The sequence below is a fragment of the Camelus ferus genome, chromosome 11, assembly GCF_009834535.1.
Source record: "Camelus ferus isolate YT-003-E chromosome 11, BCGSAC_Cfer_1.0, whole genome shotgun sequence".
Classification (NCBI taxonomy): Eukaryota; Metazoa; Chordata; class Mammalia; order Artiodactyla; family Camelidae; genus Camelus; species Camelus ferus.
Genome location: NC_045706.1, coordinates 16,285,016 through 16,307,371, shown reverse-complemented (window position 1 = coordinate 16,307,371; position 22,356 = coordinate 16,285,016). Strand labels below are relative to the sequence as shown.

At 37.2% G+C, this 22,356-nt stretch overlaps 1 protein-coding gene and 1 long non-coding RNA gene across 8 annotated transcripts in view; one reads left to right on the top strand and one right to left on the bottom strand.

Annotated features, from left to right (window-relative positions):
- The window catches only part of VTI1A (vesicle transport through interaction with t-SNAREs 1A), a 341,791-nt gene that overhangs the window by 187,476 nt on the left and 131,959 nt on the right, over window positions 1–22,356 (top strand). For 5 of the 7 annotated variants that reach the window (XM_006183506.3, XM_014558237.2, XM_032490936.1 and 2 more), the window contains 2 exons: window positions 7,792–7,862; window positions 8,537–8,598. In XM_006183506.3, the coding sequence (XP_006183568.1) occupies window positions 7,792–7,862; window positions 8,537–8,598 (133 nt within the window). Of the gene's footprint in view, window positions 1–7,791; window positions 7,863–8,536; window positions 8,610–22,356 lie in introns of all 7 variants that reach the window. The other 2 variants (XM_032490939.1, XM_014558238.2) reach the window with 1 other exon arrangement.
- On the bottom strand, window positions 13,173–17,225 carry LOC116667003. The gene is made up of 3 exons (XR_004323784.1): window positions 17,086–17,225; window positions 14,796–14,899; window positions 13,173–13,447 (listed from the first exon to the last, which is right to left on the bottom strand). It is a non-coding gene; the product is annotated as an uncharacterized LOC116667003 (long non-coding RNA).

Here is a 22,356-nt window from a genome sequence, read left to right as displayed (position 1 = left end):
TTAACAACCTCAGTTTACATAGTACCTGCTCATTCCAGAGCATCATTATTGGTAGCACAGCTTCACTGACTGATGTCTGAGGGCTCTGGGAATAGTGTTTATCTGCAGCAAACCAGGTAACTAAGGGGAGGTTCTGCTACTGTGACTTTGATGAAAGTAGTGCTGATGATTTTTTTAATTGCTTAATGATAGATTTGAGCATCCTAAAGCAAAATAGAATACATACTCACCAGCTGAGGAGGCAGTGTTAAGTCATAATTGCTTTTAAAAAGAAAGAAAGAAAGAAAAAGAGAAAGAGAGAAGGAGAAAGAAAGAAACCAACCTGTACACTCTTTTGCTATATTACTATTCAGAATGCATAAGTTTACCTTCAATTGATGAGTATATGGTTATTTCTGTAGTAATGTCATCATCAAAGTGCTTGTAAATATTTCATACTACGTAGTTAATGCAAATGTCCTCAGAGGCCAGCAGGCTACTACGTGAACCAGTCCAGTGGTAGACCAGTTGTAGGGCATTCTGAGAGTATATGACCCACTTAAAAGCATTAAGTTTATTTGTTCTTTTTTCAACATTTTCTTTTGGGGGTGGGGAGGAGGGTGGAGTACATCTGTGGGTCTGATTTGGCCCTTGTGCTCTAGTTTGCTTAAATGCTCCATAGAGAAAAAGAGGCATTAAGATTTTATAGAGTCATTGAGCCCTAATATTTTAGAGCCAGAAGGGACGCTAAAAATTATCTAGTCTGACTACCATTTTACATTTAAGGAAACTGAGACCAATAGAAGGGAAGTGTTTTACCTAATCAAACCACAAATGAATATGTCCATGTTTCTTTTAAGTGGGTCTTAAAGTCAAGGGAAATTTGGAGGTCCTTCTAGAGATGGTGTTTCTGTATTCTCCAATCTGATAACTTTAGCCATTTGTGGTTACTGAGCCTTTGAAATGTGACTGGTGCTACTAACAAATTGAATTTTAAATTTTATTTAATTTTAATTAATTTAAATAGCCCCACGTGGCCAGCGAGTACCATATTGGACAGAGAAGCTCAAGGATGACAGTTTTTATCCCTAACTTATCACAGTCTACCTTCAATAAATATTATGCTACTTCACGTAGCATAAAGACCTGGTAACAGTATACTTCTATTTACTTCCTCTCCATCCTTTGGGCTGTTTTTTCATATTGTACTTATACATATGTCGTTAGTATTTTTCCTTATTTGGATCTAAATTCTGTAGATGTAAATTTCCATCTAGTATCATTTCCCTTCAGCCTGAAGAATTTCCTTTAGCATTTTGTGTAACTCAATTTTGCTGGATAATTTTCTCATTTTTCAACTATCTAAAATTGTCTTTATTTCACTTTTATTTATTAGGGTTGAACAACATCCCAAAGTACTGAGGGGAGGAGAAGAAAAGGTCATCCTAGTATTTTATATTTAGTGAAAAATCCCGTATAACTAAAATGTCGCCTTGCATTGCTTCTGATGAAAATTAAGTCCTCATTCTTATTACTGCTTTTCGGCATGTAATGTGTCTCCTCCCTACCCCAGCTGCTTTTAAGATTTTTTTATTTACCTTTAGTTTTCAGAAATCTGACTATGATGTGAGTAGGTGTGGTATTCTTTGTATTTATCTTTCTCAAAACTTGTTGAACTTCTTTGATCTGTGGGATGACTTTTTTAAAATAAAATTTGAAAAGTTTTGGCTGTTATTTCTTCACATATTTGTCCCATTCCATTGTTTGTCTCTGGGACTCTTTTCTGGGAATCTAACTGCAGGTATGTAAGACCACTTGTTATCTCACAAATTGTTGATGCTGTGTTCTTTTGTTTCTCCCAAACTTCTTTCCCTTCTTCAGAGTGAATAATTTCTATTAACCTGTCTTCAAGTTCAATGATCCTTTCTTGTATAGTGAAGGATATTCTACTTGGTCCATCTAGTGAATTGATTTCAGATGCTGTATTTTTTCCATTGTAGAATTTCATTCGTTTCCTCTTTGGAGTTTCTGTTTCTTTCCTGAAAAGCCCATCTCTTCACCATTATGTTTGCCTTTTCCCTTAAATTCTTCAACATAATTATAATCGTTATTTAAAAATCTTTATCTGCTAATTTTAATGACTTAGTCATCTGTTGGTCTACATTCGTAAACTATGTTTTTACTTCATTATTATTTTCCCCCCTGCTTTTTGGCATGTCTTGTAATAGAATTCTAGACGCAGTGTTAAAAAAAATCTAAAATATAAACATTTTGAATTTATTTTCCTCTAGAAGCACTTTATTTTATTTTGTATTTACTTAATGGACTGATCAGAATCTTCCCAAAATTAAGCTGAACTGGTGCTGAGCTGAATCTCTAATTAGATTGGATTCATCTAAGATTAGTGCGCCCCCAGCCTGTGTCTATGCCGCCTTTAAAAAAATCTTATCTGTATTTGATCTGGGACTGGGTGGTCTGCAGTTTTCTATATTTTTGATTCACGTTTGGACTTAACTCTGATAATGTCTCAGAATGCAAGCACCACAAGAATATGTGGGAATATGAGATTTCACTTTACTAACCAGCGCCTTCTCCACTGCCTCTTCCATAGCAAATATGGAGATCGAGGGAGAATTATCAAACCAAGCAATTTGCTTTTGTGTCTAAATTTCATTCTGTCCTGTAAGCCTACATTTTCATATGATGTTTGACTGATTTCTCCTTATCCCTGAGAAGTCTGTCAATAGAAGTTGTGTACTCAGACCAAGCACTCACCGTTGGTATGAATGTTGCCACATCTCTTTGCTCATAAATTTGATGCCTGTTTCTCTCTAGAACCCATCAGAGCTCTTTTGCACACACTAGACGTTTCCCAGAAAAGAATGGTAATGATTTTGTCTCAGTTTTTCTTGTTTCTATGAGAGTGGTCATTTGTATCTTTCTTCATCCGAATTGGAAGCAGAAGGTCTTCACATGTCTTGAATTGTCGAATAATGAAAGATGGTAAAAGAACTGTGTTTTCTATTTCCTTACCTATCCAGGGGTCAGAAATTCAAAAGACTCTTCATGCCTGAGGATGAATACTGAGAATAACCTCCCCACTCCGGGCATGATGGCACAGTCAGTGTCCAGGAAGGTGTGCCAAATGCCAAAGACTGGTTGACCCAACCACTCTGTGAGAAACTCCCTCCTGGGAAGGCTGTATATGAGATACTTTGCTCTCCCAAAACAATAAGTTTTTACTTTTATTAAACTTGGTAGCCAGAAGTTCTCAAGCCACGTCCAAGATTCAGTACTCCAAGTTGTTAGGAAATGTCACTTTGTGTTTTGCATCTGTCTGGTTGGTGCTCTACAATATACATATGAAAACACATGCTTCAAAAATAGCTCCTTTAAGTATTTCTATTTACTTCCTGCACTTCACGGAAGTCTCCTTATACGAACAGTACCTGGATAATTGCGAATGCCTTTTATGTGTTACTAAAATCGCTAATGAAGTTTTTGAGTGCCAGAAAATCATCTTACCTTCTCTTAGTTCTTTAAAGAAGACTTTACTGGCTGTCTTCATTTTGTAAATAATTTGTTGGAAACCACAACCTTAATAAAGTTTGTGAAAAGAAAGTTAAATGTAAGTGTACAAAGGAAGATCTTTTTTTTTTTTTTTTTTTGCTTTATAGCTTTATATGCTTTAAAGCATAATGGCTAAAATATTTTTTGTTTTAATATTTTGAATTTATCAAATGGAACATTTTCTGGTGAATTATATTTGAGGCTCCTTCCCTTTCAGATGTATTTATATCATAACATGATATGAGCCTCCATTAGTTCTGCATTCTGATAGAAAGTATTTTAATCTGCTCATCTCCAAAACAGAAGTCTGATAATATTTGAAAAATTAAGTTCAATTACATTAATCTTATGATGGTTCGGGTGGCCTTATTATTTGATGAATGGAGAGAAATGATTCAGTGGTACAAGCTCCTCAGAATAAGTCTTACCTTGTGTGATGCCAAGCCAGTCCTTCAGGAAGTATCTTGCCAGGTTTGTAGCTCCCTGTTTCTTCTCCAGTCCTTCATGGGGCAAGAAGGTGGTGAATACCTATTGTATTGTCCCCCACCCACTGCGAAATACACTGAAAAGGGGAGGAAATGTAAGGCAAAACCCATTTTGCAGTTTGTGACCCAATAACAGGGGCCATGGATCAAGGATATGATTCATTCTGGGTAATTGTGGAAACAAAAGCTCACTTTGTAAGTTTGAGTGCTGTATTCCCGCGATAATTCCCAGGGCCCCTGTGGAAAGGATAGAAGAAACACAGGAAGGAACTTATCTTTCCAGGAATTCATTTATCATGCTCATACTGACACGGAGAATTCTAGCACATAGCATCCATTTTTATTTTCTTTTATGCTTCCCATTGTTTCTGAATCTCAAGAACATCCTCACAGTCAACAAATACAGCATTTATAAAATTTATGATTTTTCAGATTTTTTCAGTAGAGGCCAAATGACTATTCCCATTCTAAAAGTATTATGAAAATTTAAAGAACTGAAATCTCTAGACTCAGTGCATCCGTCACATCTGCATTGCTTTATGCCCATGAGCTTGTATTCGTTTATTGGTATTTCTGGTGAGTGCGTACATCTTAAGTTATTTGACAAAAATAAACCTAACAGTGTCATTAATTTTTTTTTATTGAAATGTAGTCAGTTTACAATGTTGTATCAATTTCTGGTGTACAGCATACATATACATACCTATATTCATTTTCAGTGTGATTAATTTTTAATGAAGTAATCCCTAAATGTCTATTCTGTCCAAGAATAGTCTGTTTTTAAAATAATCCCCTCTTAATTTGTTGTCTTGTTTTGTTTTGATTAGGGTAGGAAAACACATAATGAAAAAACCATATATAGCTTTCTTTGCATGAGTATTTTTTGATTCTGTAAGTGTAAGCGTTTCTGGTATGTTTGGACTGGAATTTTCTTTGCTGGGGCATGAAAATGGAAGGTAGCAAGTAAGATATAAAAAAAGAATTCTGTTTCCAACAAATTCATGTTAAGACCAGGACATACGCACTCTTGCCAGTATCTCTTCTTCTGCCAGTACTTTGGGGTTAGTACTGTGGATGCTGAGATATTGAATACCCAGGAGGCAAGGAGACTGAGAGAGTGATTTACAGCTCCTGAAAAGGCCTGAGCTCTTGTTCCATTGATTACTTCGGTAGCAGACGATAGATCCTTTCAGAAGAGTTTTCCCCCTAGTGAACCTGGTGGAAATGTGGATCTGTTACCTGCTTTCCAATGTTGCCTCCTCTGGTGTCACCCATGATATGATAGGCTTTGAGAGTAGGACGAGACCACAAATGTTTCATATATTCCATTTTTCACTGTATTTTCTCATTGCTTTATTCCTGCCATGAATGCTTACTGGAAATATTATGCTAGTGACATGACATAAGGGTAATAACCTATTTCCTACTTGTTTGAGACTATATATGTATATATACACACACACACCAGTCTTGATAGGACAAAGTTTTATATAAATAGTATTTTGCTGTACTAAATACAGTACTGATGGTGTTCATAGGTATTTTTACGTTAAAAGTGAATTAAAATTGCTATATTATGTTGATTAAAAGAATTCAGTGTAATGGTAATAGCTAAGTAGTATGACAAAATTGAATATTGTAGTAGTTACGCAAAAAAAGAAAAAATGCAACTCTAGCTGTTTCCTGCTTCTCCATTATCAGTGTCATCTTCCGCTTTCGTGATGCCTCCACTGGGAACCACATATCTTATCCAATTTGACCTTAAGGGTAAATTGTATGGCATTAATAATAAAAAGCTAATGTCAATCTGAGTGGAGATACTCTGCTAGAACGGTAGTATCCATCCTGAGAAGAATTTTCCGTGAGTCTAGGTGTCAAAAATATAATTTATGTTATTGTACTTAAGCGATTCTTATTATTTGGATTTTCTGTCATGAAAGGAATATACGGTCCTTTTTCTGATCTGCCATGAAATACAAACCCTCATGTAGCATTTGTCCTTTAACTGCTAAGTCGTCACTATTTGCACAGAAGTTCATGAGTGGAAGGGCTTGATCTTGTTTACGGGCCATGTCCCCAGCATCTCAACCTGGCACGGAGTAGGGACTTGATGATTATTCATTGGGTGCATTGATTCTTACATACTATACAATTACATGCATTTGCATGCTACTCGATAGCTTTCAAAACACTTCTAGTTAAGTTGTCTCATTTGACTATAACAACAATTTTGTGGGAAAGATAGGACAGATTTTTTTTTTCCTGTGAATAGAATTGCAGTTCAAGTGGATTATGAAGGACCTTCGGAGGGCATCAAGGTCATAATAGTCTATTGGTTTTTTATATCAATCATGATCATTCAATAAATGTTTATTATCATTATAGGCCAGTCACTGTACTAAACATTTTAACTAAATGATCTCATTTAACCTTTACAGCAGCACCATAATAAGAACTATTCTTATCCCCATTTTAGAGAAGGAGGCACAACAAATTGAGGTAATTTATGCAAGACCTCAGAGCTAGCAAGTGCCAGCACTGGATTAAGGCTCAGACAGCGTGAGTTCACAGCCAGAGCTCTCCATATGGCCTAATCCCTGCTCTACCGTTTTTAGGATGCCTTCTAAAAAGTTTGTCAGTGTGCATACATGAGCCAAATAACTGCCATAGTGATGTTCTTGTGACAGATGCTTGTTGAATATTTCTATCAGTTTATAAGTCAGAGTTGATTGTTGTTACAGGTTATGGGTTTAGAGACAATACAAGAGAAAAAAAGAAAAGAAATGTAGAATAAGGTAGTCCGACGAGTTGCCAAGATTACGAAAGAGTCATACTGCTATTACAGAATAAGTCACCTCCCAGGTGATGGAGAATGAGTCCGGAAAAAAAAAGTTGCTCAAAGCTGCTGAGTATTTGTCATTGCTACACTCTTGTAAAAGGGTCTACAGTCAGAGGAGAGCCAGGCAGCGCCAACCAAACGTGATAATCACTACAGAGAAAAACCTCATTAGAGCTCAGCAGTGCAGCTTTTTAATGAATGTTCTAAGCTGCCTGTACCCGTATAAGTGTTTGAAAGTTCTGGCTTCAACTTGAGCTCTCCTCAACTACTTGTTAAGCAGTGCACCTCCCTGACTCAAATATCCACAGCAGCTGAGAACTCACTCAGTGAGCCCTTGCTCCAAGAGAAGAGAAGCTTCAAGATAGTTCCACTAACAATAGGTCGTGGCAGTTGGGAGCATGAGGACTGTTTATGTGGGGCAAATACCTTAAAATCAAAATTGTTCTAAGTAGACTTTCACTTATATATGGAAAACAGCGCAGTAATGAAGTGGGGAAGGCAGAGTAGAAACATCAACATTATTTATAACCTGTAAAAACCAAAGGCTAAATTCCATGATGATAAAGTGATAGGCCATTGGACTTGGGCTCTCCATCTTGGCAGATAATATGCTGAGGTGGCCTTGGGCAATTCATACATCATCTCTAAATCATCATTGCCATGTTGGTTATGTCCTGTAGGCTGAATTATAAATCACCTCTAATCGTACCTAAGATAAAGAGATAAATGTATCAAATACTTTAAAAATATTTTTCCCCAAGTACCTGAATTGGAATACATGTCTGGTGTAAAATGTATGCTTATTTAACATTAATTCTGAGCCCGTTGTCATTTTGGTACTTCTGAAGGTTTGTTTTTTTTTTTTTTTTTACTTGCACCCAAAGTCATCTTTCCTTACTTAAGTTTTCTTGTCCCTAGAGCAAATTGGCCAGGAGATGTTGGAAAACCTCAGTCATGACAGAGAAAAGATACAGAGAGCACGTGAAAGAGTAAGTAGAAGTGGTACAATCTTTTCATAAATTCAGTAAATGATGAGACAAAAAAAAGGTCTTGGCCACATGTATGGATAGTAATAATAATATGGATGTAAGCATATATAAACATGGCTGGGGTGGAGGAGGGATGTAGAGTCTAGGGAGAGGGGAACAAAAAGTGTGTGGGATGGAGAAAGAATAAGCTCTCTATATCTCCATCCTGGAATACCCCCAGGTCGATATTTTATTTAGTGCTATAGCTAAGAAGAAGATCATTGAGGGAGATTTTGGAGTATGTCCGGTCTTTCAGAGTGAAAGCTGAAAAATATTGGCCTCATCCTCCCTCAATATATCTTGCTTCCATTTCTTTCTGTAAGACTGTGCCCGTTCATAACATTGCTAGATATATGTTAAACTTTGTCAGCCTGTGAGACATTTACTTTTATACCCAGTTCAAGTATCCAGCTTAAAGCTCCTGGGATTCTCTCTTAGGTGTAATTTTCTAAACCGAAAAACTTCCACAGATTGTGTAGGTGTCAAAAAAATGCATTTTAGGGTATTTAAATATTTTTATGAGTTGGATTTTCCATTATAGGAAGAAAATGATTGTTTGCCAGAGCACTTGAAAAGTAATCCAATTGCATGAAGCTTCATTTGGTTTTGATTTAATGCTGCTTTTCTCCTCCTAGCTTCGGGAAACAGATGCTAACTTGGGGAAAAGCTCCAGGGTTCTGACAGGGATGTTAAGAAGGTAAGAACCAGGTAGGGACCTATCTTCCTCTCTTCCACTTTGCTTTTTTTTTTTTTTTTTAAGTATGTTTTTCATCTTGTTGCAAGCAGACATTTTCCAGGCATGCAAGCTTCTGCTCTTAGTACCCTGTGTCAAGACCCTTTTGAAATGACAGAGCACTGATATTAACTCTTGTTTGGACAGGGAAACACACTGAGTAACTTAGATTAGAGAGAAGGTTTAAGCTAGGGGGGTTACCTCAAACTATGGAAAAAATTAGGGTTAGACAGGAAGAATTTTTTCATAGCCTGAGGAAGGCCCCATACAGGAGCTGGTTGGTTTTATTTTCTGTTTTGATGGCCTCGTTCTTATGCTGGTGTCCGGTGTCAGAAGCGCACTTGGTGTTGACTCTGCCCTCTTTCGCCTTGTTTCCATTTCCTTTTTAAGAGACTCTGGGGAAATATTTAGATTTTATGTATACTTAAAGATGATTTTTTTTTAATTTAAAGAATACCTGAACGATCTGAATTCACATGTGCGAGCAAACGAGTGTTAATGTTTTATATGTGTAACTTACCTTTGATCGACAGAATATATTCGGGAGAATATGTGAAAGTAAATGAACAAGTGTGGGTAACATTCCGCGTTCTGTATATTTGGAGGGGAGTGAGAAATGCTTTCATTGTTCTGGAAATTGGAGTCATTTTGGACTTAGGTATATTCAGCGTGAAATTATGTTGCATTCAGGATCTAACAAATAAGAGTATCATCTAACATAACCTTCAGTTGGGAACTGTGGCTAGAAATGTGAGTGAGGAATGCTGAGATGGCCTCTAGATTGTCTTCCTTGGCATTTTAAAGATGAGAACCTTCTTTATCATTGATGCTACAGGACAGCTATTGGAAAATAAGCGAAGTCTTCTCTGATCCGGTATCCTTATATAATAACTTGCTAAAAGAATGCTTGTTACGTTTGCTTAAGAACCAATCAAATGTATAGTGGCTTAGTCTTCTACAGGCCATTGTGGCCAATGTGATTTCTCTATGAGGCTAATCAGTTGCAAGCCTGAGTTCCTGGGACACTTTCCACCCACGTCAACATAACTTCATGTGCCCCTCCTCCTGCGTCCACAGTCCCAATTCAAAATCATAAACCATCAAATTCTCGGATTAAGGGTAATATGTAAACGACCTAGAAATACTCCAAATCCACAGAGAAGTGACGATTGAAAGGAATGCTTCAGTGCCTATAAACAATAAAAAAAAAAAAAAAAGGAGAAAATCCTCTATTGCTTCCCTGGGAGGGCCCCTGCGATGTGAGCTGTAACAAATATTCTGCATGCGTCTCCATTTTGTCAAGTCTTATTAAAGAGCCCTCCTGCTTTACGTCAATTGAGCTGTCCAGAAATCATTCATCATTTTTAGTGTGAAAAAAAATCATGTGGTTATTTAAATAATATCATATTAATGTTAAAGTTCAGCTGTCATTTAATGGTACGGCTTAATCAGATGTAGCATTTAGGAAAAATAGTTTATCCGAGCTCTATGTGGCTTTCAGGTTGGCAGATTCAAATAAGGATTTATGGGTTTCTAAACCAATGTATTTCTGTTTACGTTTCTGCTTGATGTACCTCACCCTTTTGTGCAGGACACTGCAGACAGTTATTTCAACAAATAAAGCAGCATCTCCTCATACTGTGTTTGAATAAATTTGCAAGTCATTTAGAGAGGGTGAAGCACAAACGACTTCCGTAACCTTTGACTGGGCTTTCTTCAGAAAAATCATACTAACAGGGTTGTTTCAGAAGTCTACAGAAGGAAGTTACTCTGCTGAAATCGGCTTGGGGTTCTCTTTGTAGGCAAACTCAGTCCACCACTGACTCACCTCCTTTTGGGCTCTGTCTAGAATGTGAACAGAAATAAAAAATCCCCAGATGGACATCACCTTGGTATATTTGAGCCAAGAAAAGTCTTAAGTCCACCTGTGCATATTGGTGACTGTGTTTTTCACTAAGCACAGCTGGGATCTTGGTATCAGCCAAGGTAGCCAGGTACTTTTAATCAATACTGTAACCTAACTGAGTCTTTGGGAACCAAATGCAGATGGTGGTTTTGGTTGAGTTTCTAATTGCTATCCCATATGATATACAATTTATTTTGGACTTGGGAAAAGGCAAAAATATCTTACCAACTTCTTCACTTCATTATTTTTTTTATTATTCCCTGGAAAAACAGTCTCTTGAGAAGTGGAACCAGGTTTATGTTTCTAGTAGGAAGTCTTCTATTTACTGCTCTGATTTTGCTTCCTCTGTTAACATCCCTCCCATTCGCTTCCAGCGCTGGTGAGGTTTCATGGCAGAAACAGAAGTCACATTCTCTTACACAACTGCACAGCTACATCGTGTGTCAGCAGGTGCTTCTGGTTTAAGAGAAGTTATAATATTGAATGGTGTGCTTATCTTTATAAATGTATACATGTGTAAAAGAAGTGACTGTCCTCTTTGTGCAGGGTACCTGTTTACCTGCCTATACCATAAGCTTATTTATTTTCATATGATAAATTCTTTATGACTGAGGATATTCTACGATATACCAAAGAAATTATTTCATTTAAAAGAAAGATAGCTGATTATTTTTAATTTTTTAAACTTTGGTTGTTTTTAAATTTTTTAAATGAACAGAAGTGGCATATCACAGCCCCTCATTTGAGTCATTTTGGTTAACAATCCATTGTGAAGACAGATGGAACCAGTGTTCCATCAGCACCAAAGGCTGTACAGAAACCCACCTGATTTTCTGTGAGAGTGACCAAAGGCAGATGGGGAAATAAAAACGAGTACATGGCAGCCACTACCATTTGTGCTTTTTAATTTTTTATTAATTTCAAATGAGGTTAAAAAATTTATTTCCTTCCTTCCTTATTTCCTTCCTCCTTTCTTTTCTTTCTTTTTCTCTTTATTCACTTCCTCAGTAAATATTTCATGCCTCTATACAAGGACTTGGGGCTCCTCAGATGAACCCAGATTGGCCCTTGCCTTCAGAGTACTTCAGTCTGGTAGAGAATACATGCATATAAAGTGCTGTAGGAATTCATAAAATTGCTTAATTCTCCAGGAAGTGATTGAATATTCTGCAACTCCAATGAATCCTCACTGGTCATTAAATAGGGTGCCAGGAAAACAAAAACCAATAGAAAATATGACAAATAGCTACACAGCCAATATGGTTGCAAAAAATGGAGAAATAGAAGATGACTTGTGGAATGATGAGTTTTGAAAGGAACTAAAGTGTGCGGAAAATATTGAGACAGATCTAGTGAGATTAGCAACTGATTCAACCTAAATAAGTGAATAAAGTGTTCTTCATGTAACCATATTGTAACACCAAAGGGAAGAAAACAAAAGGGAAAATGATCTGTTCAAAATTATGTTAGTAAAACTTGACATCAGAATGCAACTAGAGCTGATTTCCTGGAGAGTAATTTTTCTTCTGTCTTGACATAAGATGAAGAGCTATCTGGGGACAAACTGTTCATTTCCTGACTCTGTAGACAGAGTTTTAAATAAAATGGTATTCAGATAATAATGAAAATGGTCATGAAACAAATAACCATTCATGCAGTGGCAGGGGCCAAAAAAAAATGGATTTTTCGTTGGCTCCCACAAAATTTGACTATTGTAATTGGTTGTCTAAATGTTGCTCTCCATATATTTGCATGTATGTGCATGTCTGCATGTGTATTTCTTCCTATACTTTGGCTGGGAGGTCTTATTAGATCAAACAGTGCAGGCAGTCAGTGAAAATGAAAATAGAAGTGTTTAAGATTTCCAGTCAGAAAACACAGGACATCGTGATTCTATTTCTTTTTACCTCTAAAGAGTGAAGAATTTATCTATCGGTCCTTGTATCTTTGTTTCAAAAAGTATCTAAAGGATTCTTCAGACAGAGTTATAATTTGATATCTCCATTGAGGTACATTTGGAGGACATGTTACAAATTTATGTTGGCTCATAGACTGCATGTATATGCTGGCAAAAGACTTATGAAAAGAAATAGTATACGTAATTGGTGGGGGAAGAAGTAATTAGGTTTGTTTGTTTGTTTATTTTAATGGAGGTACTGGGAATTGAACCCAGAACCTCCTGTATGCTAAGCATGCGCTCTACCACTGAGCTATACTCTCTCCCTCCATAATATTTTTTCAAGAACATCTTTTTCTATACGATTATCTTAATATCAAATAATTTCCTCTCTACTACTCATATTTGTCCCCAGTATTTACACACACACACACACACACACACTCTATACAACATCAGAATGTTTCCTTGAAAAGGTGAATTCTGTTTACCCTTCCAGCATGTATGTAGTAACTTTCTTAAGTATATAGCTGTTGAGAGGTGTTTTGTAACTGATCTATAATATAAACAAAGCAGATGGGATTAAATGCAGTTGACACAGCTACCACTATTTATACATTACTATTTTTTAATTGTGATATAATTGACTTATAATATTATATTAGTTTCAGGTGTACTACATAGTAAACCAGTGTTTTTATGCATTACAAAATGATTACCACAAATATAGTTTCCATCTGTCACCATTCAAAATTATTGCAATATTATTGACTACATTCTCCATGCTGTATATTATATCCACGTGACTTCTTTATTTTATAACTGGAATCACTTAATCCCCTTACAATTTAATACATGTATTTTTGTTAAAGCTACTTCTGAGTCCGTCTGGGGAAAAATTGCCACCTCTCATTGTTATCACATTTTCCATTTTAAATATGGTCTTGTTGCTTTGGTAGAATGACAGGTAGAAACATCTGGAAAACTTAAATGTACTGTCAGGATGATTCCTAAGGGCAAATATATCAGAAATATCAATGCAATTTCCATAAGCAATAGAAATATAATTTTTTATTAAACAGCTTTATTCTTAAAGAAGTATGCTGTGACTGAATATTTTTTAAATCTTCTTTAAAAATTCATTCTCCCTGCCCCACACCATTTTGCCCAGAAAACATTTTGTTATATTTAATTGTTCTTATTGTAATATCTGAAAATTCAACAGTTGAGAGTTTTCAAGACTTGTGAGAAAAATGTCCTTGAGAATTTACTCTCAATGTTTATGCACAGAAAAGTACCTTACATTTATGCTTTCATTCTTCTCTGTGTTTTGCTTTTCTCTCTTTATGTCATTTCCCTTTCTTGGCCTATTTTTACTAGCAATGAACATGGGCCCTGACCTGAAATTAGTTCAGCAAAACCTTAACCTCTAAGATATTCTTCAGCTTTTAATCAATTTCTTATTGTTTTAGAACAAAATGATTCAATTTGCTGCAGAGTCTTTAGAATTAACAGATTTAGGATCTAAGCTTAGAATAAATAGCACTACAAAGAGAAAAAATTTTTTTAAATCTTGATCGTTTTTGTGTGGACAAATTTATTACCATATACTTGACTTATTTCTTTCGTCCTCTGACCCCTTCACAGCTGACATGGGTGATGTTTTTACCAAACTAAAGAACAGCTTTGGATTTCTTTACATTTGTTTTTCTTTAGTAGCATTCTTGTAGCCTTAAACATAGAATTTTGGTCCTGTTTTAGACATTTAGCATCTAAAGTTATCTATCAGTGATAACTCTACCAGCTGCCTTAAGTGTATGTCTGACCCTAACCATGCTTACACACATGATCAGATCGAATCCTTAAGAATCCTGTGAAGGAAGCTGCCTGTCCCCATTTCACAGGTGAAAATAACGATGCTCGGTGAAGTAAACTAGCCAAGGTCACATATATAGAAATGTGCAGAATTAGGGTATGAACTTAGCTCTCTCTCTTTTGAATGCGCAACACAAAAGATTCTCAGAGCCAGTTTTCACTAACTACGAATGAAATGAGAAGAGTAAAAGCAAACTGGTGAGGTTTTATTATGCAAATATTTACTGTTATCTGCTATCTGTGTTATGACTCATTTCTTCTGTAAAATAATCATGGTAGTGAACAATTTCCTTAAAAATAGCCGCTTGTTATAGCAAATGGAAAAAGAAATCCTCGGACGGACCAAACATTGGCAACCATTTGTCAGTCTTCCCACCTTCTCCGCTTCCCCTCACATTTGACTGGTCTGCGAAATTCTGAATTTTAAGAGCCATTATTCTCCACCATACTGTGTCTTTTAATAACAAAAACACTGCTACTTACGCGCTCACTGATGCTTCTTAGGTAGCAGTCACTGTTCTAGGCACCTGCTATACATTATCTTGTTTCATCTTCATTACAACTCTGTAAGGCAGGTATCATTACTCCTATTTTAAGAAATAAGGAACGGTTGTTAAATATTATCCAGCTCTACATAAGCGATCTGCCTCCAGAGCGTGTTTTTCCTGCTGTGCTGGACTCTTAGCCTTCTTCTGTGGAGAACTGGTTGCCTCAGAGAGTCAGAAAACCATTCTGGATGGGCAGGTAATTATTCTTGCAAACAATGAACAAGTCCTCCATATCCTACTATTTAGGATGGACTGGAGGCGCTGGGTCTGGTCTGTGTAGGCGTGGAAGCTGCTGTGTACCAGTGGAGTCCCAAGTGAGTGTGTTTTTAAGGAGTCCTTTAGAATTGTTTTATTTTTGAGCACAGATTGTGTGCATTAATTGCAACCAATAACGATGTGCAGGGTGAGCCTAGAATCTCCCTTACTTCCAGTGTTGACAAGTATCATTGTTAAGAAATTTCATTTTTGTATAGAATTTTGTATCACCTGGAGCCTTATTCTTATTGGAGAAAACTATCCCAGTTTTGTTTAATTATTTACAATGAAATTTCTGTGTATTCATCGAGAGGCATGCGCTTTAGTGAGTAAGAGGTAGGCTTTGGAGTCACGCTGGCTCTGCTACTTTCTAGCTGTTCACTTTTGGCAAGAATCTCACTCTCTATACCTCAGTTTCCCTGTCTGTAAAATGGGGATGACAGTAGTCACTAACTCATAAATTCTTACGAGGGTTAAATGAGTCAATACATGTAAAGGACAAACAACAGCGCCTGGGACATAATAAAGTTTCAATAAACGTTGAAATGTTAGTTATTAGCATCATCATTGCTTAAAAAAAAAAAAAAGCCTGGGAGCAAAGGCTAAAATCAAAATGTTAACTAATAGTGTCTTGAGATTGATGAATCTTATTTAATTTCATTTTATTATTTTTTTCCTTGATATCTTCTTGTTTTTTTCTTTATTGAAGTATAGTCAGTTTACAATGTTGTGACAATTTCTGGTGTACAGCATAATTGTTCAGTCATACATATACATATATATATTCGTTTCCATATTCTTTTTCATTATTGGTTAGAGGTTGATGAATTCTATATGAATGTTTTAAAATTTTCTTTTGTTCACTCCCAGATTCCCCTAGTAATTTTTATCAAATTAAAAATTAATAATAATATTAAAAATAACCCCCCAGCATCCTTTCCTTATGTCCCTGTCCTGGTGCCACCACTCTCCCTCCCTACTCTGTGACCCCGACTCAGCAACGCACCTTGAACTACCTCAGAGTACTGCTCAGAGCAGAGACATCCTTCAAGCTCAGTTCTTCCCAAATGAGAGTCCTGCCCTCTCGCTGGACAGTTTAGGGAGGGGAGCCTCCTCATCTGTCTCTGCCTCTTCTTCCCCTTTTATGCCTTCTAAATATTATTGGCCAATTTATCTTTCAAAGTGCAAAACAAGTACTGTTTCTTTCTGGCTTAGAAATCTCCTATGGCCCCTCATTGCCTGCTGACCCATGTCTTCCTTAGACTAATCTCCAAGGTCTTCCAGTGAACATTCTAACCTTGCTGGGGGCTACACCCTCTGGACAGACCCTGTGTCCCTGCTAAGATGAACTACTTCCCATCTCCCAAGCCCACCTTAACTCTTCACTAATTCTATACCTTTGCTTTTTCTGGTGCTTCTCCCTGGAATATTCTCCTTTTCTCACATATATTAGTCAGGAATCTTCTGGATGCAAGTGACAGAAACCCAGATCAAACTGGCTATACACAAAAAAAGGAAATAATTGTCACACATAACTAAATGGTTCAAGTGCAGAAGCGACTTCAAACACAATAGAATCTAAGAGTGAATCAGGAATCAAACAGTGTCATCAGGACTAGGTCTTGCTCTTTCTGTCTCTCATCTCAGCTCTCCTGTGTGTGGTTGTGTCTTTCATCAGGGTTTCTTCTTGTGGAGACAAAGCTGTTGCCAGCCCTCCCAGTGACACCTAATGAATAGAGCCGTTTTTTTCCCCAGTAGTTCCAACAAAAGTCGTGGTGTGGAGTCTTATTGCTTCTGGGTGGCTCTGGTTATGTAAAAATCCCATTAATCTAGGATCCGATATTTTAGACCTAGAAACCTTGTGCAGGCGATGGACACGTGAACTGAGAATAGTTCCCTCAGTAAAATCCAGGACTTTTACTAGAAAGGGGAATAAATCCTGGGTAGGGGGAAGAAAAAAAGGATGTTACCTTCAGAATGTTCCTGGTGAACTTTAATCTGTACTCGGGATCTCAGGTAAAATACCACTGTCTTCGTCAAGACTTCGTCCGTCTCCCAGCCAGGGACGAGCTGTCTTTGCTCCGATCCTTCAGGGTAGTTTGTGCTTCTCACAAGGCACTGACGTCTTCTGCTTTGCGTTGTGTACATTGTGGTTAATTATTAATGACCATGTCTTAATTTTCTTCTAGACCTTTCTTAACCCCTCTCTCATCCCGCAAGGGAATTTATATAGTTCCCCACAATTTTGTGCAACTGTCTGAAATAAATAGGGGAGGATATCCGAGTAAGAGAGAAATTAAACAAAGCCAGGCATCACTTTACCACTCCCAAAACATGGCCTTTAGACAAATGATTGTACCAATATCCAGATAGGTGGGAAAATGTCTTACCTGCAAGCAAAGCGGGAGACACAGTCAGAGGGTCCATGGTGTTGGATAAAATGAAAATAGCCTTTAGTTGAAGTCAAGCTTAGGTTTTCTTGCCACTGAGACAGACCTTGATAGAATGGTTACTGGGAGGTGGTGACGGGTCTCATGGGGACACGAGGGACAGGAGAATGAGGAGTTTCCATGTGACCTGTTCTCTTCTGGGTCCTCAGGTCTGGATGGTAAGCTGCTGGCGGTCAGGAACCTGGTGACATTTAGCTGGGGCCATGCTCCCTGGGCGTGGGCCTGATCATTCATTAATGGTCTTTGGAAGAACAGCTGAGAAGGGTTTCAAAGTTGCTGTCTAGGTTCTCCTGGATGTAAATTAGTGGAAACCCTGCAGGTTTTTATCTGTTGTACTCTGTCTACAAGGTAAACATGTTCTTTCAAAGGTAAAATAAGTAACTTCACAGTAACAGAATATTTTTGTCCATTATTTAATCACAGTAGAAAAGCATCTTATATTTTCTTTGGTTGCGAGCCACAGTTTGACCTAATTCTCAGATTGCCTTTCTTTTATGATTTTTCCTTTTTTCCCCAGGAAACATGCCATTCTTTAATGCAATGTAGACTATGCAGGGCACACGTCACCTTCACCATCAATGCTTTCTTTGAATGCAGCCTTGAGCTGTTAACTAGAAGCAGGGAACCCTAGGCCTTCCTTATAAACAAGTAATGGAGCCCTCGGCCCCCTTGTAAATGGCTATTTATTAACGTATACCATCACCAAACAGCATTTTACAATTCCAGGCCCCCACACCATTACACCACTGTCTGCTCCATTGTAAGTTGAGGGAGGCCTTTGGCCATCTGTTTCAATAAATGCCAGAGGCAGTGAACAGTATCTGAACTTTATAAAGCGAGTGTCCGGGCTTCTCGCTTCTCAAATCTCCCCCTTCCTCTTCTGCTGCCCCTGCTGCCGCCACCAACACCGCCACCACCACCATATTTTTTTTGTTTGAACGCTCACATTGTAAATTAGCGTATTCACACATCAATTTAAAAAGGCTCGCTGTGTTATAAGATGGGACAAAGCAAGCTCAGTAACAGCTCATGCACAGTGCAGGTGGTCGAGCTAGCTGCTCCCCAGATCAAAAGTCAAACAACTGTGAATCTTCTTTTGAAAGTGCAGTTAGGGAGACAAGGCGAGGCTTATCTGCGCAAACAAGAACGAGTTATAGATATACATCACAAATGCAGGAGGACAAAAAGGGGTTTCATAATCTTGCAGGATAAGAAAACCTTCTAATGCTGACAATTCTGAGGGCATCTCTGGAATATGTAACTCATTTTCTTTTTCTTTCTTTTCTTTTCTTTTTTTTTTTTTTTTTTTATAAAATTAGTCTTTTATTGTGTGGCAATCGGTAATTATTATTTATGCTTTGGTGCTGTTCCTAAAGTAGCTAGGAAATTTTTTTAAGCCACCTTGGGGGCAGGAAATAGCTCCTTTTCATGGTTGCATTTTTATTTCTCAGCAGCATTTAAGGACAGACTCCTATTTATACCACACAAGCAGTTTTGTCTGTTGTAAACAAAGTAAGTGGCTGGGAATTGTGCTTTCCCAGAAATGTTTTCCAGGGAAGCCATAATAAGAAACAACTGTGTACATCTTGAGATTTTTTGTCATCTAGGTATTAGGAAAGAATTCTTTGCACTTCTGAAAAAAAAAAAAAAAAAGAAGAAGAGAACACTCTAAAGAAATACATTCAATACCCTAAAGTGTAATTAAAATACTTCTTAAACTGCAGAAGTTGGCCACCTCGCTAATGTTGATTGAGGTTGTTTTCATTTTTTTTTAATTTTAAATTGTCCCCAACATTTTTTGACAAGATAGTAGCTGAAATGACAGGAGATGTATTCTTTTTTTAACCTCAATATCCTGTTTAAGGAGTTAGTGGCTTCCTTTGTAAAGTTATGTGAAGAACTTTGGAACTACGGTATGACTATCAATGGGGGAAATGTAACAATGGTAAATTTCATGACACTTTTTAAAAAAGGGTTGAAGAGGCTTGGAATTATGAAAGAACAGCACAGTTTTTTGTTTAATTATGGTTTACACAGGGGAAGAAACCACTATACTTTCCATCTTCTGATGCCATAATGATTTTATGATGAAAAAGAAAACTACCAGCTTTTTAATTCCCAAATCAGTTAGAAGTGTCTGAATCAGGTCCCCAAGTGCTTTTGTAAAACCACATTCAGTGTCTCAAGGGGTAAGGCAGTGGTCCTGGGGTGGGTTTTACAGTCTCTGCACCACTGGAGTTCTCTGAAAATTTTTGTGTATGTGTGTATATGCATCATTCTTGGAATTTTCCATAAAATTTTTAGAACAGTCCATAACCAACTCCAAAAAAGTTGAGAAATGAGACATTGTTACAGAGCTGTGTGAAATGTCTCAGCTAAATACCACTGAATTACGTTGATATTCTGGCTTATTTGAAATGTGTTGGCCTACAAGAGACACTTACTTTGAATTTTCCACCAAGTTTAACAAGAATGCTTTCAGGAATGCTTTCTTTGGGAAATCAGATCGTTTGTCAAAATTACATCCTTAAAGACAGTCATAACCATTAAAATCTAGATAGGGCCTTATACTATGTAAGACCCATTGACACACATTATTTCATTTAATGTAACCTTCATAAGAAGTCTGTGACTTGGTATTGTCATTATAGCCTTACGTTGTAGATAATTCAGACCTACAGAAGTTGAGTCTTGCCCAAGGTCGTTCCAACAAGATGGGGCAAAGTTGGACCAATACCCTGGTATTAGCCACAGAATCTGTGTTCTTAGCAGCCTCTTAGCAGTAACAGCCACAGCAGAAGCATCTTCTTCAGCAGTAGATGTTTAATATTTATTGTGTCAAAGGGAATCTGTTAGGCATCAGAGATGCAATAGACTCAGAACGCTACTCCTGGGTAGCTTAAGATTTTTAAGAAACAGTAAAACGTAGTAACGTGTGCTGTATGGTCAGTGAGAGATAAAGGCAGTAGACTATGACAAGAAGAAATCCCTGGACACCATGGTCGGAAGACTTCATAAAGGAGATGGCAGGTATCCGGATCTGAAAGTTACTGCCTGATTCTTCACCCTCCCATGGGGTATGCTGCTTGCCTTTTTATGACAGCCTCAAGGGAATAACTTCCAGCAGCAGAATTTCAATGCTGGCAGGGTGGGGTGGGGGTGGGGATGGTGTTCGAAAGATCTTTTTTGGCCACAGCTATTTTGAGGGTATACAGGAAGTTAACAACTTGTAACTGCATCTGCTCATAAAATGAATATGATCCAGCAACTTCTTGAGAAGTTTCTTTTTTAATTGCAAATGGAGTTTGTCTCCAAATAACTAAAAAAGACTTGAAGTCACCTAAATAGTTCTAATTATAAACAATTATGAAAGACATTTTCCCACATTTTATTTACCAGAATTTTAGAAAGATATTGAGAATTTTCACACCCTTGACTAAAATCATGTATTTATAAAATTTTATGACCTTTGAAATTATACTGCTTGTCAACTATACCTACTGTACATGTGATTCAGGAATAGATGTAAAGAATGTTGGCGGTGGAAGGGTAGAGCTCAGCAGCAGAGTGCAGGCCTAGCATGCACAAGGTCCTGGGTTCAATCCCCAGTCCTTCCATCAAAAATAAATAAATAAATAAAAATCTAATTACCTCCCCTCCAAAAAAATAAATTAAAAAAAAAAAGAATGTTGGCAGAGTACATGGATTATTTTATTGTGGCACATTAATTAGTTGATAAGCATATCACTTTAAAACACTAAATTTTTTCATATATTCCAGTTAAATCTTTCTCATCAAATGGGTTTATAGAAATTTAGTTAGTAGCAAACTTGCTCAGCCAGTAAAGAAAAGCATTCATTTTCTATTCTGTATATGTGATCTGAAGCCATAGCCTTTAGGTGTTTTAATCTGTCTGTTCAAGGCCAAGCTATTTATATGGATAATTTTTAAAGCTTCTGTATAAAGAAAACAAGAACATTTTATTTATTCACTGGGGTTTTTATGTGCCTTGAAATTGCATAGATAAAGTATTTTCTGGCTCATGGATCTGGAGGAGATAAAAGGTCTCTTATTTTATAAAACTTTATGTAAGCTTTTCAAATGTACAGTTTTCTCATGGCTAGAATTTTTTTAAATAAAACATTATTTCTCTATTATAATTGGAGTTTGATGTGGGCATCTTTTTCCTTTCCTGAACTGCATATTAAATGATGTGTTTAAGATCATTTTTATTGCATTTTTACCTTCTAGATTTTAATAGTTCTCTTATTGGGGAAATTAATTTACTAATCCTCATTTTTAGTGTTGGGCAACTATTTAATATGAATAAGAGTAGAAAACCCAAAAGTCAGATTTAAGAGACAAAGTGGAAGGTGTAACTTGCTTTTGCAATCTATTGGTCTGAGGATGAAAAATTGTTTACCTCTCCCTCCTTAAGAAATTTTGCTAAGCCTGGTAGACTGTAAAGCAAAAGAAGAGACATGTTTGAGCTCTGGGGCAACTGGATTCAGACCAGATTCTGGGTGAACATTAGCTGCTGTTAGCTCTGCCATGTCAGGGCCAAGAAACAGCTTTCCCTGGCTGGAGCATTCCCAAGCTATCACGGCCATCAGACAGGTGGGGAATAAATATTGTAGAATGGTGGGACATTTGAAGAGCAAGCTTCTGATCCCCAGGACTCCTTTTGGACAGGCTTCAATTGGAGCAAACAGGTGTTCCTGGGAGGAACTGTCCTCAGGTGGCTGGGGGGGTGCCATTCTTCCACACACATAAAAAGTTCCCCCTTCCCTC